This window comes from Fundulus heteroclitus, unplaced genomic scaffold (genome assembly GCF_011125445.2).
Source record: "Fundulus heteroclitus isolate FHET01 unplaced genomic scaffold, MU-UCD_Fhet_4.1 scaffold_42, whole genome shotgun sequence".
Classification (NCBI taxonomy): Eukaryota; Metazoa; Chordata; class Actinopteri; order Cyprinodontiformes; family Fundulidae; genus Fundulus; species Fundulus heteroclitus.
Window position 1 is genome coordinate 593,904 of NW_023396835.1, and position 19,014 is coordinate 612,917.

Here is a 19,014-nt window from a genome sequence, read left to right on the forward strand (position 1 = left end):
GTATATCAGCTCATTTTTTTATTGGTAGTAAAATCATTTTAAAAGTCTAACAGAGAGAAATACATCATGATTGAAGGTCAGTGTTACAAACGTCTATGGATTGTGGTTCAGTTTCTCATTGGCTCTGATAAAAGGTGACAGATCAGGACCACAGATCAAACCAAGACTACGGTTAGAAACCGGCTGCAGGATAATCTGCTGGAGTCACATCACCACGTTTCCCTGCTGCAGGTGAGAAGATCGTACAGATGGTTCTGTGTGACGTTTGCATGCTCTCCATGTTCTCTATGTGCGTGCATGGGTTCTCTCCGGGCACTCTGACTTCCTCCTGCAGAGAGCCGAGGCGTGACCTTCCCTCCATCCTGGACTCATCCAGGTCTGGGCTCTGACAGAGGGCAGCTAACGTCTCTGCAGACCTCACACATCCTGCACACCAGGCTCGTACCTGCAGGTCGGCGCTGCAGGACGCTATAGACCTGTTCCAGCAGAGACGGCGTCTTCCCCCAGCCTTTCTCTGTGATGAATATGAGTAAGATGGGCAAAGAGCTGATGGTGAACGTCTCGTGTTTTGGAGACGGAGCAAAGCTTTCAGCTCCTTTCTCCAACCATCCTGATACGGTCTTCTTGGAGGTCAAAGCAGGATAAATGGTCTAGAAAACTAGCTGAGACCCTTTCAGACCCCCTCTGTGCGTTTTCCATCACCAGATTAGCGGGTAACCCACCGTTCCCAGCATATCTGGCTGCGTTTTAGGCAGCAAATGTGAATTAAAAACACAGCATGCAAACGTCTCTTTGGGTGAATTTTATCTCACTGGATCACGATTTAAAACAAGACCGCCAAACAAACTGTGACGTTTTATTGTGAGTTTGATACTCAGTCTGGCCAGTTTGGTCACTGTGAGTAAAAAAATCAGCATTTATGACGTTGTTCAAAGACAAACAGCTGATGTTGACAGGAGTGTGAAGCAGCACAGAGGCAGAAGATCAACTCTGCAGTGACTATAGATTTTATAACCTTGTTAATCTCCGTTTACAGGACCACACGTCATCGTCTCAGCTCCTCCAACTGAGCTGCCTCCTGTCTCATCTCCATCAGGGTTTCTCCTGCTTTAGCAGTGCTGACGGCAGAAGCTGCTAAAACGTGCTGATATCAGAACAATCACAGGAGCTCTGGCACTTTGTGCTCTGCACACAGGGACAGGCGAGGCTGCTTGTGGCCCTCGGCTGTTATTCTGAAGCTCCGCCCACCTGCCAGAGGAGGGAGCTCATCATTAACCGTCTAATTAAAAACGAAAAGCCGTTCTAATGACTTCCAGCTCAGACAATAACCTTATTTTTAAATCCGTCGTTTGCTTCCTGACATTCATTTAGTTGCTGCTACGCTATTTTTTCTCCTTTTCTTTATTCTTTGTAAGTTACAGAATCTAAACTAAGATGGCGTCACAAGGAGCACGTGTTTTATCCGATGATTAAAAGAATATTAAAATAAAACAGATGCTGGAGCCAAAGTTACCGGCTGCCCTCACACCACTGTGTGTCATGCATTTCTGTGGTGGTGGTGGGGGGGGGGGGGGCATGCTGGGCCTGTAAATATATATTTAAAGCCTGAAGGAGCGAGGGCGACAGCTGCAGCTGCTGGGCCCGGTCCACCGGATCCGGCGGCCCGACGCTGTTACACCAGTTTCCAGCTTTCATTCATGAAAACCTGCAGATCAGGAAGGAACAGCCGCTGGAACCCCAGGCAGGCCGGACTGAGGCGCCTCTGCAGCCGGAGGCTCTTTGGTCCTTAGTCACTCTGCCTGAACATAAATATAACAACAAATGCAGGTTTTAGCAGCTTTCACATTTATTTATGGCATAATTGCATTAAAATTCCACAATAAAACACTAAAAGTACCTGTAAATGTTTTTTAGAAATGCAGACTGTTATTCAAAAGTTAATTTATTTCAGTAACTCATCAATCAGTGAAGCACTTTACATGCATTAATTCGATACAAGCTGATGTTTCCATGCATTTGTTTCGATTAATGCTGGTGATTTTCTGCTTACAGTGAATAAAACCACACAAATATTACAGCAGACCAATAAAAAAAACATGTTCGATACAGAACTGTAGGCTTAATTAAACGTATGTTGACCTGACAGGTCTCACAGAGACACAGCTTCTAATTTAGTGAATATGACTTTATTCACAGACGATCTTTCCTCCTACATCGTCTCTCTTTCATTGTCACGAATGCCCTTCGCAGGACTTCGTGTTCTGTCTTCCTCTACAAGACTTGGCCCTGGTTCTATTTAAATCTTCTTGCCGCTGTAGGAATCCTCAGTATATTTAACTACCGGAGCCGGTCTTGGCTGGTCCTGAGAAAACAAACTCACTCCTCGGTCGGTTGAAGGAGGTACAAAGTGGGTTCTGGTGATGCGTTGACAGGCATTTGGAAATCTGACATTCACCCTGAAATTCACCAGCTGCTTGGTTGAAGTCATCCGACGACCTTGGAGGTTTTCTGATCTATGATGACCAACACGCATCTGCCGTTCTCTCCTGTCTTTCCCATTTTGAGGAGCGACTAAAACAAGCTGGCATCTGTTTCATTGCTATCAGTTATTTAGCTGTTCAATTAAATTAAATTCAGTTTTATTTATATAGCGCTAATTCATGAAACATGTCATCTCAAGGCACTTTCCAAAGTCAAATTCAATCAGAATTTGACTCTTACTAATTAAAAGTTCCTAGACACAACGTCTTTAAAAAGGAAATTTAAAAAAATCACAAAAGCACTTCAGTGGCATTTATATTTTATAGGAATTGTTATTAATTGTTAAAACCTCAGATTATGAGTTTATTTATGGTTCTTTATCAGGAGGGACAATAAATCTGAAAGATGCTGGATGGAGAAAACCCACAAAAAATGCTTCTGTTCGATTGTTAATGCTAACTTAAATCCTCAATATGGTAAATCTGAATGTTTTTACAGTTTTATAGATGATAATCGTGGATAACAAAGAGCCGTTATGTCTCAGTGTTCCTCTCATGGCACCGGCTGTACTCAGCCTAGATCAGTTTCTGTGTTGGGAGAGCCGGGCGTTACTGTCAGTCATCTCTATAAAGGGCTTCAGATCTCAATCTCTGTCAATGTTTGGACTTGGCGTCCCGGGGGGGGGCGTAAAAAGGCCAGAGCGGCGGCGTCTAATCCCCTGAAAACATCCCCGCTCTGAGTAATCAGAACAGACAACTGGAGCTTCTCCGCCTGGGTCGCTGCAGAGAGACGCACGGCCTGTTGAGCTCTCGCTGATGTACGCGTTTCACAGCTGTGGAAATGATTGGAAATTATGAATCACCGTGCATGGGTGGAACAAAGTGGTGCAGGGCCGCTTCCACCGTCCCCCACTTTGGATCTTCCCAAAATGTCAACGTGTCGTCTTACAGGGTTGGTATTTTTAGCTCGGGGGGCACTGACGCTCCACCCTGAGTTTACTGCCTGGCCCACATCCCATGGAGATCTGAATCCTGCTCATTTAGTGTCCTGACACCTGTTTTTAAAGGGAGGTAGGTGGAGTTTCCCCTCTCCCCCGCTCCCAGACCCCAGCTCGGCTCACAGCGGCTGGGTGTTGCCACTCTCCGCTCTCCTGCTGGTCACCCCAACGCTCCTGGTCCAGGTCTCCTGACTCAACCTGTAGATTCCCATCCTCTGCCAAACCTCTCCCCAACATCCCGATGGAGCAGCACAAGCTTCGCTCGGCAGGCGTCCAGGAGAAGCTGGAGATCGTCGGGGTGGAGGACGAGGCGGGCAACCCCATCAGCGCCCTCACCATCCTGTCCCTGCTGGAGCGCGTGGCCGGCATCATCGACAACGTGCAGTCCTGCCAGCAGCGCATGGAGGAGCGTCAGCTGGAGCTGGAGAACAACATCAAGACCATCCAGGGCGACGTGCTGAAGCTGGCCAAAGACCACGGCGACACCAGCGGCACCGTGGAGAAGCTCCTGCAGAAGACCCGCAAGGTCAGCGCCAACGTCAAGGAGGTCCGCGCCCGCGTGGAGAAGCAGAACGTCCGCGTCAAGAAGGTGGAGTCCACGCAGGACGAGCTGCTGACCCGCAACAAGTTCAGAGTGGTCATCTACCAGGTAAGACGAGACGCCGCGCGGGTCCGTCCAGCTGTCAGCGCGCTCTTTGGAAACCAGAGCCTGGAGGCGATGGGTTTAGGGGGTTTTCTCTGACTCGCATCTGACTGCAGAACAAATTCACCTGGTGAAGAAAAACATAAAAACTGAAGCTTAAAACTGGGTTTAGTCTGTGAAAAAGGCCTGGAGTGTAGCTGAGTGCCAGGCATGAGGGCAAAACTGGGCGATCTTAACTCTGATGAACCATGACTCTCGTCATTAGGCGGTCGAAGTTCAAACTATAAGGGGCCCTTGACTCTACAGCCCTTTTCAGAAAAAGCTTCATCTTTACAGCAGGAGGGCCCAATGAAGGCCTCAATCGGCTGGAAAACCTCCACGATTCATGGAGGAATGGCCCTGAAGCATGTTTTTCACGTCCAGATGGAGACGCGTTCTGAGCTGCATGCAAAGAGGGCTGCTGGGGAGGAAACGGACGGGGAGGCATGGTTTTTTAATCCAGGGCGTTTCTCTGGAAGCTGCTGGTCCAGCAGAAAGAGGAGCTGATCTGAACTGAAGGCGTTTTGCCTTTGATCAAAGACGGGTCGGCGTTGGTCGGACAGGAGAGCTGTGTCAGACTTTAACCAGAAGAAAGATCAGACGGGGCGGAGACTAAGTTACAGATTAACCTGGTTTTTATGTGTCGTTAGATTTAAACAACCTGCATTAAATAACAAATCTTACCAAGCTCTTTCTCTCTGATTAATAAAGCACTGCTGTCTGTTTCCTTCCTAAATCAGGCTGTAATTTACCTCCATGGCTTTAGGTAAATGTCTTGGCCTAGTCGGGCCTAGCTGAGCATTTTCTCTCAATTAGAAAATGTTTGTTTGTTTTTCATAAAACCTTTTTCCACCAAATCAACACCACTAAGATGGATCTATTGGGTCAGGTCAGCCATGTTTGGACCCAGGAACGTCTGTCACAGTTTGGTTCAGTTAAAGGCGAATCTGGAGGCAGAAACCAAATGGACTTTGGACACAATCTCTGATGGAAATAATCAGCTGCTGTTGTTTTTAAAAGCCAGTTCCTCTTAAAATGAAATCTTGGGAGAGTTTATGGCTTAAGACAGGGTAACAGAAGGCATCATGGGATTCCCCACTAGCGTCTCATACATCTGGAAAACTCCAACTGTGTCTTCAACGGAGCGAGCCAATGGATGCAGCATCTGCTGGCCAGGCCCATCCAGATATAACCCCTATAAACACACGGGCTGATTGCTGATTGGTTGAATCAAGGCTGCTCCTTGTTTCTGGTCCTGGTTCTGGTCTCCATGGACAGGACCTAAATGTGTAGCTGTAGAGAAGAGGGCGTCTGGTTGGACTCCTGAATTCCCCCATGTGGGACGATAGAGGATCTTTCCTTTCGCCTCTGCTGGATGGTTGGTTGGGTTGGTGTCTTCAGACCAGCGGTTGCAGCTGAAGGCTACAGAGACGAGAAGACATCCTCCAAACCAGTGTTCTCGACCAGGAAAAGGTGAACCACTCTTTGTCTCAAGTGAAGAAGTTCAAGCATCTCGGTACCTTGCTCAAGGGTGACCAGGAGGCCTTTGTCACGGTGAAGGTGGTCATGACCACAAGGACGACCCTGGAAAACGGCGGCGGATCCAGATTAGACCTTCATCCTCCATCATCCAGGAGGAGCTCAGAGCGGCTGCACCTTCTCAGCAGAGAGACCCCCAGGAGATTAATTTGGTACGGAAGCATCCTGGATGTCCTTTCATGGAGGTTTTCAAACCCCGGCTAATGCGCCTCACGGTGCTCCATCAGAGCTGGATCCACAAATACCCTCTATCCATCGCTTCTTCTTGGTTTTTAATATCACCAGAGGGTTTCAATAAACCCCGTTGCAAATGTTTTCTAGCTCAGACATCAGCCGACTGGGACGGTGAGGCGTTCACCTGCGCCGCTTTTTATTTACAATAAGGTTAATAAGCCCAACTGTTTGCTCCATGCTTGCTCAGTATGAGGGATTGCTGCAAAGCCATGGACGATGCAGACGACTCTTCCTGTGGCTCTACGGTTCCCCAGGAGTGAATGCTGCTTGTCGGGACTTTGATGCAATCAACTGGTTCCCTTATATAGGACATTTTTTACCAATCTGTATATTATGATTGAATTTGACTTTGTAAAGTGCCTCGAGATGACATGTTTCATGAATTGGCGCTATATAAATAAAATTTAATAGAATTGTTTGCTCAGATGTATTACCCTCCATACGTTTGATCTTCCACCAAAGATAAACGCAGAATGAGGGTCAAACATTTACCGGATGAGACGTTTGATGAGGTTACCTCACCAGTTTGCTTAGCGCCACCACCAGGACACATCCAGCAGCAGCAATTAAAGCAGATAAATCCGTTTTACTTGACTGAGTAGAACGTCCCATTAATGAGCAGCTCTTGTTGCTGTGTCCTGCTCTCCGGTTAGTGTTTGGCAGATCGCATTGCTTCTCTTTTAGCTCCTTTTTATTCTAAATAATGTTATCTGAGATAAAAATGCGATGTGTCAGTTCAGCTGCTTGTAAACGGTTCCGCTGCGTGTGGAAATGTGCCTGCAGCTTAAAGCTGGCCTTAGTGTGCAGCTCTGCAGGCAGAGACGCCCTCGCTCTTCTGGCCCCGCTCATGTCCAGGTTGTCAGAATAGTAACGGGAGCTCTGTGTGCAGCAGACAGCTGCTGTGGATCTGTGACAGAGGGGCCTATTCTGGGATCACAGCATTCTCCTGCGCTGCCAGGAGGGACAGGCCATAAACTGCTGTCACCCCGGGTCCCAGTCTGAGGCGACGCACGGATCGATGTGCAGCGAGGGGCGGCCGTCCGTCAGTCTCACCCTGAGAACAGCTGTTAAAGGACAGGAAGAGAGGAGCCTGAAATGATGCGAAACAGGAATATCTGAGGATTACTGACGCCGACGCCGCAGAGGGAGTCTACAAATAATCCTCATTAGTTGTTCAGTTCCTGCGATAGAGTGGTGACCTGTCCAGGATGAACCCCGCTTCTCACCATAGACAACTGGAGATACGTACCAGCAACCCTCAGAAGCCCATGAGGGATAGACAGGATGGATGGATGGATATTTGTTGAGTGCAGTTCAGGCATCAGCTCACATTAACAGTGCCATGTCAGAACGGTTCCAAACCCTGAGGTTCTTATAGTTCAAGTTCCCACTTCTGGTTCCGGCTTTCATGATTTATGGAAGCTCCCCTCTTTGTGTTTCGGAACCCGGTTGGGTAACCACATAGTCAAGCTTCCTCCTGGCCTAAAGAAAGGTCTAAGATGGGGGACAGAAGTGTCACAAAAGTACAAACTGGTGTAGGGAACTGACTCAAAACAAAGATCCATCTCATCTACTGGTCCCAAAACGGTCCGGTTCCAGGGGACTCAGCTGGGTCCGGCTTCCTATCTGGGAACGCAGGTCTTTGTCAGGTTTGGTTGCAAAGTAAAAACATGCTGAACACATGTGGTTCGGGGGGGAAAGGGGCAGCCAATCAGAAGCAGAGTTTTAGGCAACATTGTGTGATGTCACACAACCAATGAGCTTAAAGCTGTCTCCAGTCACCCAATCAGAGAGTTGTTCCTCTGTAACAGCAGAGGCACGTTCTAGGTATTTCTGACACATGGAAATGGATTTTTAGGTGAACGTTCAGCATCAAAATGTACAGACTTATTGGTTATTTTCACATTAAAACAGTAAACCTTAACAACTGCAAGTTTATTTATGGTCAGTGATAAAATACAGCTGTCCATTTGAAATGGGAAGAAGAGCAGAAAGTCTGTGGAAGAAAGAAAGTGAAAATGGATCATCGGGTCACGCTGCATCCAAACCAATTAGTGAAGGTGAGCAATCACTTCTGCCGGATTCACACGCCAAGATAATTATGCCGATTTTTGCCTTTCTGACAATCTTAAAGGACCAATAAGTAATACCGACACCCAGTGTTACACATCAGAACCACACACAAACGAGGCCTTCACAGAGAACAGTTCGTTTCCTCAACGGTCCATCGCTGCTGTGAAGCCCGAATGAATTTGTATTTACACCGGGGATACAAAGGAGCTAATAGTGACACCTTGTGGCTCAAATCGGAACAACAGCTTGCCAATCACAACAATCTAATGTGCCGTTTTTAAACGGTGTGAAACCGTTCTGAGTTTCTACTTCCACGGGACAGGTCTGTGATGTTTTCTCTTCTATTTCTGATCCGCTTCTCATACTGGCTTCCATGTCTGCAGGCTGCTGCTTTTTTGACGAGATAAAACACCAAATGCTGCGCTCTGTTTTAGGAACCCTGGGAACTCTCATCTGATTGGCTCAAGGAACCAGGAAGTAAACACGGACTACACTCTGAACCAGACCGTACCTCTAGGTTTGAAAGGAGAAAAACGTGACTAAGACATTGTTGATGGGGAGGACCAGTTGGTTATAGAGAATGTTACTTCCATCCTGGGTGACAGATAATAATGATTTAGGTTGATTTTACAGTAAATGTCTTACTTATTGCTCCTTTAAGGACATCCGGGTGTCTCCTAAAATAATCATCTGAGATATTCCTGCCTTCTTTTGTGAGTTAGGAGTGATCTGGTCTGCTCTGAAGGACGTCGGTACTGCTCCGACCTCAGATTGGCGATATTCAGCATGTTGGATTGTCTCGGCCCGATATCCTAGCGTCTGTCATATTCCTCAAGAACAAACCAAACTTATAGCCTGTTGACATGTCGCCAATCAGGAAGCCAGTTGAGGGAAACCCAGAGGGGAAAAACACAACTCCCCTCTGTATTATGGTGCCAAGTTCATTAAGGTACAGGACGATGAAGGTTTTCTGCACGTAATGTCCGCACACAACTGGAACATTGCTGAAATGTCTTATTAAGATAAGATAATTTAGACTTTATTGATCTCACAGTGGAGAAATTCACGTGTCACAATGGCTCAATAGTCAAAAGAAGGTACCAAAAGGAGGAAAATGTGCATAAGGTATATACAGTGTGAGAGAAAACAAATAAATAAAGCAGAGATTTAAAATTACTTATGTACATTTAGGTGATTTATATACATATGGATTAGCACATTATTAACAGGTGAAAACACAAATAAGCTGCATTAGCCTAGCATACATCTGACCAGTCCACCAAAGACTGTGGCTGGGTCCTTCACCTGCATGTTTCAGGTGAAGTGTTGTCAGAACGAGCTTTCTTAACCAAGCTAAGCCGTGCTGAAGGGCTAATTGATGCTAATCTGCAGAAAATATCTGTGACTCTGAAAAGAAGGATAAGAAAAACTGCACAGATGGATCTGGACTCAACGTCTGCAAAACCCATCGCCTGAAAACACAAAAAGTTTGATTAGGACATATTTTAACAGACCAATAACTGCTTCTTTTTTGTATTTTAAACCATTTTCAGTTAATCACTCTGCCTCGGTATGGATCAATGTTATTACAAAAAAAAAAAAATATGTGTCTAACAATTATTCTATTGTGTCTATTTGTCCTTGTAAACGGACAAAGGATGCATGTTAACAATAAAAACCCATATAAGGAACACTGTTAAGACTCACTGACTAATTATCACCCTGAAGGTTTTTGTTGAATCTGTTTCAGGGTATTTTTAGTCAGTTTCCAGTGTGTTTTTTTTTTTTTTTTTGCTGTTTTCTTTTGTCAGCTGAGAAATGGACCTGCGTTTGCTCTCCAACTGGAGGTGAAGCCTCATCATTAATGAATGTTCTGCTCAGATGCTCCACACGGTTCCCTCAGCTCCTCCAGATGACCCTCTGGGTCCAGGTTCAGCTCTGAGCAGTCCGGCCTGCGCACCGAGACGCTCAGAGAGTCGAGTTTCCTCCTGACGGATGTGCTGTCCGTTATTCTGAGGCCTCACTTCATGTCCTTATATAGAGCTTCAGCTGCGGTCATTAAAGCAGGACTTCTTTGTTGGAGACGCTCGTCGCTGGAGGCTGAATGATGATAGTGGACAGTAATAAGAAAAAGATAAATGGCCGCCGCTCTGCGCTCAGAGCCCCTCGGCTGCCGCTGCCGTTCGCTGCAGCACACGTTACTGAGACGTTTAATTTTAGACCAGTTAATGGCTTTTAGTTTGGGAGGCTCTGTGTGAAGTGATGAGCAGTGACCTGTTAAACAACAGGGAACATTTTCTGGAGCCAAACACGCCTCCAAAAGCTCGCGGTTTTACTCAAAATAAGGCCAATGAATGGATAAAAAGGCAAAAAAAACGAAGTGTTGTGAAGCTTTCTCTTGCAATATTTTAATTTTGAATTTATTCCCACTGACCTGCTGCTCCGTGCGTGGGTAAAACAATAATTTCAGCCATAACTGATACACTTATTGCATCAGTAAACTAGTTTATTGCAGTGTGTCGTTGGTTAATTAATGTTTCTGTGGTGTTTATGCATGCATTATGTTTTTTAAAGGCGTTTTGTTTTTACCTGTGATGCAGTTCTTGATGCAGATCACTTTAAAGATGTTTGTGATTCTTTGAAGCTAGTTTGCTGCTTTATTTACTGTTTTTAATTTCTGCACAGATTGTGCACTTCCTTGGTGTTGCAAATTCTGATTATGAGATTTTTTTTGTTGCATCTCTCACATATAACACCTTGCAAAAAGTACTCAACCCCCTTTTTTACACTTCCTCAAATTACAGCAACAAAGTTTTGCACATTTGTGAACTGCAAGAATAATGATTCATCTTTTTAAAACATTGCAACAATTGAAATCTAACAAGTGTGGTGTGCACGTGCATTCTGTCTTAGTTCCTTGGACACCCCTGAATAAAAGCTAGTGCATTTAATCAGCAGCAGGAGAGATTAGGTCCTGATAGCAGAATGGTGAGCTAAAACTAATCCTGAAAGAAAGATTTATGCAATCTTGTTTGCCACAAGTTCTGTAGGAGCAACAACAAACAGACCAGATGGGACCAAAGCTGAACTTTTTGGGCAACATGCAAAACGCTGCATGTGGTGGACAAGTGATTTGGAGAACGTCACCCTCCCTGCAGATTGACAGGAACAAGGAAGCTGGTCAGAGCTGAAGGGAAGATGGACGGAGCAAAATCCTGGAGGAAAATCGTCCAGAGGCTGCAGAAGACCTGAGGCTGGGCCGGAGGTTCACCTTCCTGCAGGACGACCACCGCAAACATTCAGCCAGAGCCAGAATAGGATGGTTTAGACCAGGGGTGCCCAAAGGTTTTGGATCGTGGGCCAAAATGATAAAGTGAAAAGCACTCGAGGGCCAAAACATTAATAAAAAAGAACATAACCAAAACATTTTTTATCTGCTCTACAAAATATGATCATTTTAAATAAACAAGTTAGACTATCTGTAATTAGCCAATTTTAATAAATGCATTCCAAACAGACTTTAGTGCAACAAAGTCTGCATTTAAGTTAAAGTCGCTGGATAGATGTTTTTTTTTTGTGTTGTACCCAACATGTAACTGTAACATTTTAACTTGTCTGTAATAATTATAAATAATAAAGTGTTGGTTGGCCAAATCTTTCTACAAAGTCAATTGGGGGGGGGGGGGGGGGCACTTTGGACATGCCTGGTTTAGACACTGCATTTTCATGTGATAGAATGGCCTAGTCAAAGTCCAGGATGAACTCTAACTGAGAATCTGCAACAATGATGACAACAAAATGTTACTTTCACGGGTGCATCTCCATCCAGTCACCTGCTTTCACATAAAAATCCCAAAAATATGAGGAAAATTCAAAGGGCCTGAACATCCCTTCATCTTATTCATTTTAATTTGCCGAACTGTAAACTGCATTTTGGCTTTATAACATGTTTTGAACACACTGAGGTTATTGATCACTTACATTAACTTGTAACAGAATAAAACACCAAGGTTCAGCACTGCTGTCTGGTTAAACTAGCATGCTTTGCTCAGCTTGTGTGGTGCTGGTGTTTGCCAGGCTGATGCTGGTCAGTGGACCACACACAGCCGTCGAAAAACACTTCTAGCTTCAGGATTCATAAATCCTGATTAAAGCAGCTTATAGAAAAAGTGTTTGTAGTTTTATTGAATACCGTTTGCCCGGATCGCTGCGGATCCATTTCTTCCTCCCAGCTGCCTTGCTGGGCCTTCATGACCATCAGCTGCATCTGAACAGACATTATAGACTAGATTGTTGCCGTTAAGACACAACTTGATTAACCGGTGGACCCCACTTGGTTATAAAACTGCTGTCCGGTAAAATATAAGCTGGAAAAGATCCTCAAAGTCACGTCGTTTCATGGCTCTTTTCCTAAACCAGGTCAGAACCAGCTCAGCAGCTCCACTGATCCTGACTGGAGTGATTTTTTTGCAGAAACCTGAACTTGCTTTCAAAAAGCAGCAGTTCAGATTCTCCATGTGATGAAGGGGGGCAGCAGCCTGGTTGTAAGCTGTGCTGCTGTAATCAGGCAGACACGCAGGTCTGAAGGTCTGAACCTGCTGTCAGTGGCTCTTTCTCTTCATCACCTCTCAGGTTATTAATACATACGCTGACCCAGATTCCCGCTCGCTGTAATTATCGTGTCGTTCACCGCATTCAGGCTCGCTCTGACAACGCCTCCATGATTAATGAGTGTGATCATTGCAGGTGGCCGCCGCGGCTTTCGGCGTGATTAACTCTCTTTCACAGCCAAAGTCGTCTGTGGGGCGCAGCAGGTGGATTTTCCTCCTGCACCTCCTGTTCGCCGAGGAAAACAGCAGCTGTCTGCGTCTTTTTAAATGTTAAATCCAAGTTTTTTAGATGTTAAAATGAAAGGATGATTAAGGGACGAATACCTGCTGAGGTTAATGTGCAGTCAGATTATTTCTGTAGGAATTATAAATACCTGAGAGGAGCAGATACCAGGCGGGGAGGTTATTATTACTGCTGCGGTGCCGGCAGGTTCTTCTCTCAATCAGCTCCTAATATGTAAAAATAGAGGAACTTGATCTGGTGTTTTCAGACGGACAGAAGGGGCTGGAGGTCAGGTCTAACAGCATCTCTGAGGAATATTATGTTTCTGTCTGAGCTGCTTTCAGTTTAATAAGCAGCAGAGTAATTTATCCATAATGGATAGAAGAGATCAGATTAATCTGAGCGTGGACAGCTGAGCCGTCCGCTGAGAAAACAGAGATCTGTGCAGAAGATGGAACTGTGCTGAAGGTCAAATAATCCAGAAACGTCTTCAAACGGAGACATTTTGTCTAAACAATCCTAATCCTGGCAGAAGCTGTTGATGCGGATGCTTAAAGTTCCTTGCAGCTTTTCGTCCTCACTTTTCTGTCTGGTATCTGTGAGTAAAACTTTGAATATATATATATATATATATATATATATATATATATATATATATATATATATATATATATATATATATATATATATATATATATATATATATATTTTTTTTTTTTTTTTTTTTTTACTGCCTGCTACAATCCAGAAAAGAGTCCCAACAATAAATTCAGAAGAAAATTCCAAATATTGCAGAAGCAGATGAGATTTTTGGTACTGTTGAACAAAATCACAAAATTATTGTTATAATTATTTTTACTATTCTGTATATGTTTTATGAACTCCTGGAGATAGGCACCAATACCCCTCACGACCCCATGAGGGATAAAGCGAGTAAGAAAATAGATGGATGGATATATGTTTTATTTTATTTACTATGTTCATTGCATTTATCACGTATTTACTCATTATTATTAAAAAGGTTTTAAGGTTTGAGTTTGTTCCGACATCAGAGTGTTTTTCAGATGACTGATATCTCTCTCCTACGTTACAGAGTGAGTTCTGGTGCAACAAACAGCCTCACCATAAATGTTTTTGCGAGCTCTATCTTATCTGTGATGAGTTGCCTCCAGCCATCTGTTGTTCCTCCTTTTCCTGATCACTGAATGCTCCATCGCTAAGGTTGTTCTGCACACCTGAACTGCTAATTTATTTTGTCAAAGGTCACATTGCAGAATGTCTCCCTGCTTCCTTAAGCCCTGCAACGTGTTCTGTAACTAGGTTCCTCCATGAAAATAAAAGCGAGGCTGAAGCAGAGAATGTTTCAGAAGAGTAGGAAAGATGTAACTGAATGCATCTCTCTGCTGTTCTCCTTGCAAGAAATTAACGGCTGTTGTCTTTTTTTTCCTTGTGTTGTTTAATAAATATTGTAGGTGTTTGAACCTGGCAATTATTTATATATTTAACCAACTATAAAATGTTTTACATGTTGTATAAACTGATCCAGGAGGTTGTTACGCAATTGCAACTTGAGCACACTGCCCTGAAGATGTTTTTGCTTCAGCCAACATGTTTTCAGATTGCTGAGGCCTGTTCAAGATTTCTCCGCTGATGTAAAGTTTCTGTGTGATTGCAGGGCGAGACGGAGGTCCCCTCCGTGGCTGTCACCAAATCTCCCAAAGGACCTGGGCTGGAGGGCTTGGAGATTGAGCCGGATGCCTACGACATCCCTGCGGACCTCTCCTCCGACGAAGAGTACCTGAGAGACGAGGAGCCAGATCCCTCTCGAGCCGCTCGAATCAAGAAGTCCATGGTAAAGAGCACGGAGACCCTGAAGGCCGCCTTCTCTAAGGAGAACATGAGCAAAACTAAAGACAACCTGGGCACCAGGTTCCACAACCTGGGCGAGAAGGTGATGCCGCCGGAGAGGAGGGAGAAGATGCACCAGGCAGGGGAGAGGCTGAAGCAGTCCGGCGAGCGGCTGAAGGAGAACATCGCCAAGAAAGCTCCAACCAAAGAGACCTTCCGCATCAAGCTGAAGAAGGAGAGGGCCGTGGCTGAGGGCCAGGAGGGAGCCGAGGCGGAGGCGGAGCCAGCCGGCGCCGTAGAGGAGAAGCCGGGGAGCTCTGTGGAAACAAAGAGGGAGGGACCGGTGGAGGACGCTGGAGCTACCCGGATATCAGAGTAACAGAAAAACTCCTAGAAGCAGGAAGCAGGACACTGGAGCAAGGTCTGAGATCAGAGATGGTTGTCCCAATAAATAGAAATTATTTGGGTGGGTGGGGGGGACTTTAAATCTTAAAGAAGGAATTATTTATAAAGTATATGAATCCAGGGAATCAGATGTTTGTTTCTAATCTTTTAAACATCTAAAGCTGTGAGACGTGATCAGGTTTAGGGTTCAGTAGGAAGCTTCTCTGATTCATACGAAGGATCGGAGAACCGATGAGGCGGAGCAGGTTTGTCGCTTAAACATGACCGCAGGGAAGGAAGGTGAAGTTGGAAAGTGATGCTGAAGGTTTTCACTCGCGTAACAGTCGTTTATCTAAATGTACATATAATCCTGTACAAACGTCCAGTTTCAGAAGGCGAATTGGCTTCAGCTGGTCTGACGTCAGACTAGTCTCCGTCTGCAAGCCAGAACATCGGCCGGAGCTTAGATAGAGCAAAGCGTAGAAGACACAACGAGGTTCGACCGCCTAGAAGCTGAAAGCTGCCTGCAGAGCGCACGAACGCCACGCGGCGTCGGTTTTAAACATAGATCAGGCTGCACACTGTCTTTGTTTACAAATATGTCAGGATTGTCACATCATAAACAACTTTTTTTTGTATTTATGATGCACCTGAATAAAATTGGTGCACATTTCCCCAACATCTGGCCTACGAAGCCTGGAAATCTTTCTCCAGAGCAGCAGTTTCATCGTGATTTTTGTGATAAAAACTAATAAAAATGTAGATTTAAGAGTAATGCAGCCCTCTTCCAAGCAGCACTGACCTTAAACAGTCTGTAATTAATCATCTGGAAGTGAACAGCTTCCATTTTAGTTCTGGGGTCATTTTCTTACATGATTGTTAAAATAATTGCTGCTTTTTATGACCAGATTTTTTAAGTGCAGCCAGCGCACTGAGTTAATTCACCTGAGATGATTACTGAGTTCACCGCTTTGATTGGACTTTAAATTTTCTACTCTTCAATCATCGGAGGCTCTTAATTTTTCCAGTAGAAACTTGACTTTTAAAACACATACAGTTCATTAGATTTCTTCAGGAGAATATCTCTATGGTATTAATGTCTTTGTACTGCTACTATTCATGTACTGCAGTAGGGAAACTTATTTAGGTTTATTCTTTTTTCATTTTTTGACCATATTTTAGTTTCGACATCTGTTTTGTTTTCAATAGAATTACTCAGAAAGTCCTAAATGCTGAAACGAGAAAAGAAACCATAACAGTTAGTGTCTCTCTCACTGTATTGTTTGTGTTGTGATTTTGTATTAATAAAATTCACCAGAAACAAAATAATCACCTCTGCTGGATCAAAAAAATATATACAACTGTGTTGTGTGTTTCTTTTGGTACCCATTTCTTTTTTATTTGACCCAATTATCAGGTCTCTGTTTTGAGGGTGTTAATTTAAATATATATATTTATAACTATGTTGAATTCAATTACACAGTATAATAGACAGTTAAACTTAAAACAAATACACTTTAAAAGTGATAGTTTTGTGATTTAAAGAAGATTGCAGGTTATTTTATTGCTATATGTTTTACTGCACTTGGCTTTTCTTTGTTCAACTGTCAAAAAGATTGGTTGAAAGTAGTCAATACATTATGTATTCAGAAAAAGGAGGTTAAAAATCGTTCTCTGTGGGAGCTGCAGGCCTGTAAAAACTGACCAATTCCTGCTGTTCGGTCCAAATGGCAGTGATTGGTCAGAGTTTTGTTCCTGCTCTCACCATCAAGTTCCTCAAGTTCTGGAGGTATCATCTTATCTACTGGTTGTCCCACATGTCAGTCATTCTGACACGCTCACATAACACCAGTGTGCGCGCTCGTTACCTCTGAGTTTCTCCTTGCTGGCTGTGCATGCGCACTTCAAGTGTTTATGTATCCGGTTAGCTTAGCGGTTAGCTTAGCGGTTAGCTTCGGTGTTAGCCGTTCATTGTAGCTCCGCTGCTCTCACCGTAGACTTTGAACATGGCTGAGACTCGCATGAAGCGAACTATGTTCATATTTATGACAAGAAGAAGGTCTCAGTAGAAAGAAAAAGGACCAAAGTGGAAGTCGGAGACTTTTTGCACACGATCCCCCTGAAGAGCGCAAGAGAGAGGTAAGACGGTCTTCCATACTTTCAGGATGGATGGACGGTTTTACCCAGTATAACAAAAAGTGCTTCTGAACAGGATTACCAACTGTAGCTTTAATTGGTCTCATTCCCCTTAAATATGCATGCATGCATTTCTCTGTATGAATTTCTTGTCTTTTTATTGCTTTTTCTGCACAAACTTAAAAATCATGTTGTTACAAATTGCACAGACACTGAGGAGAGGTTAAGTTTCAGGTGAAAAAATAAAGGCCTAGAAATATACACAACTGTTTAAAAGATGTTCTCCGATTTTTTTATTCTTTTTAAATAAACTTAGTTCAGTAATTTATCATCATGTTGCACATATTTGTAAAAAAAATTTTTGACTGTGATGTTGATATCAGTTTTAAGGGAACCAGCTTGAATGTGTTCATCGATGCGCGGCAGCGACAGCTTTAAACGTGATCGCCTGATCCGCTCTGCAGCTCGCTCTCATTTCAGCTTCACCACCTGTTCTTACAACCAGAGATATTACCACTTTTCACCTGTTACAGGTCGACAAACATCAAAGCTTCAGAGGAGGGGAGGTAGAAACGGCTGTGATGAATTCCTCCTCAGCCGCCCGTGACTCGGGGCCAAATCCATCCAGTCCCAAAAACCATAATTTTGATTTATTTCAGCACTTCAGAGAGAAAGAGACGGAGACGCCACGGCGGACTGATTGCGCTCAGCTTCATCTGTTTGTTATGCATTAGCTGAGCACAATTGAACTCTTCAAGCAATCTGCTGAACAGCCTTGGGCGGGGAAGGAAAAGAGGAGCTCCATTAAGACGTTTTCATTTTCCCCTTCAGAGTGGGAGCACTTCCCCGGTGCCAAAAACACTCGAGGAGTCTGACTGAGATTAAATTTGTTCACAGGTAAAGCAGGGACACAAGGTCCAGGACTATTCTCTGCTCCTTTTCATAAAGTAAAAATGCTGCATTCCGAGGCTGCAGGCAACCGGTGTTTCTCCTTTGTCTGCTCTGACAGCTGCAGGAATGAGTTAAACCAAGAAAAGATCCGACAACACAAATACAGAACCCAATTCTGCTCCACATACAGACATTCACCTGCAAGAACGCGACGCATCAGCAGAACAGGAGCTGGATGTAAATAACCAGAGGGGAGGAAAAGCAAAAAAACTGGATTTGACGTCATTGAAGAAGAAAATAAACGGGTCAGATTTTTTTTTTTAAATGCGTGAAACGTTGATAAAAAGTGTTTTCCAGCTTTAACTGATGCAGCTTTTTCCAGCTTTATTTCAACAACCAGCATCAAACTGAGCAGCTACAGACAATCACTGCAGGTTAAGCTTCTCACTCTCGGCGGAAACTGAATAAATTGGACATAATGCAACATGAAAGCGTGAAGTTATCTCTGCTTGATAGAATGGATCTGGTTTTAGAAAGCAAACATCAGCCTGACAGCTGTCTGTTTGGGGCCCTTTTTGAACGTGACTCAGAAAATGGGTCAGATGTGGGCGTCGGAGCTGGAAATCAGAACGTTCTCCCCTGAAACACATGACGTGGTGCCTTTAGTTTGCAGTCAGAGGTTCATACAGGGATGTCTGGTTGTGAGTTATAAAATTTACTCTTCTGTGCCTCCTTCAGGTCGATTCACATGCAACCTTTTACACCCTCTGGTCTGGACTTTGACTAGGCCAGTCTAACACAGGAACCTGGTTTTCTTTCCCGTTTTCCTCCGGTGTTTAGCTCCAGTCGTCTTCTCATCAACTCTGACCTGCTTCTCCATCCCCCACAGCAGGTTCCTGCCACCACCTTGTCTCAC

At 44.3% G+C, this 19,014-nt stretch overlaps 1 protein-coding gene across 1 annotated transcript; it reads left to right on the top strand.

The window, feature by feature from the left end:
• The first annotated feature begins 3,240 nt into the window (after nt 1-3,240).
• cavin4a (caveolae associated protein 4a) lies at nt 3,241-16,427 on the top strand. Its single transcript, XM_021312685.2, has 2 exons — nt 3,241-4,127; nt 14,515-16,427. Exons 1-2 carry the CDS (start codon nt 3,720-3,722, stop codon nt 15,064-15,066), a joined length of 960 nt encoding a protein of 319 aa, XP_021168360.2. The 5' UTR covers nt 3,241-3,719; the 3' UTR covers nt 15,067-16,427.
• The last annotated feature ends 2,587 nt before the right edge of the window (nt 16,428-19,014 follow it).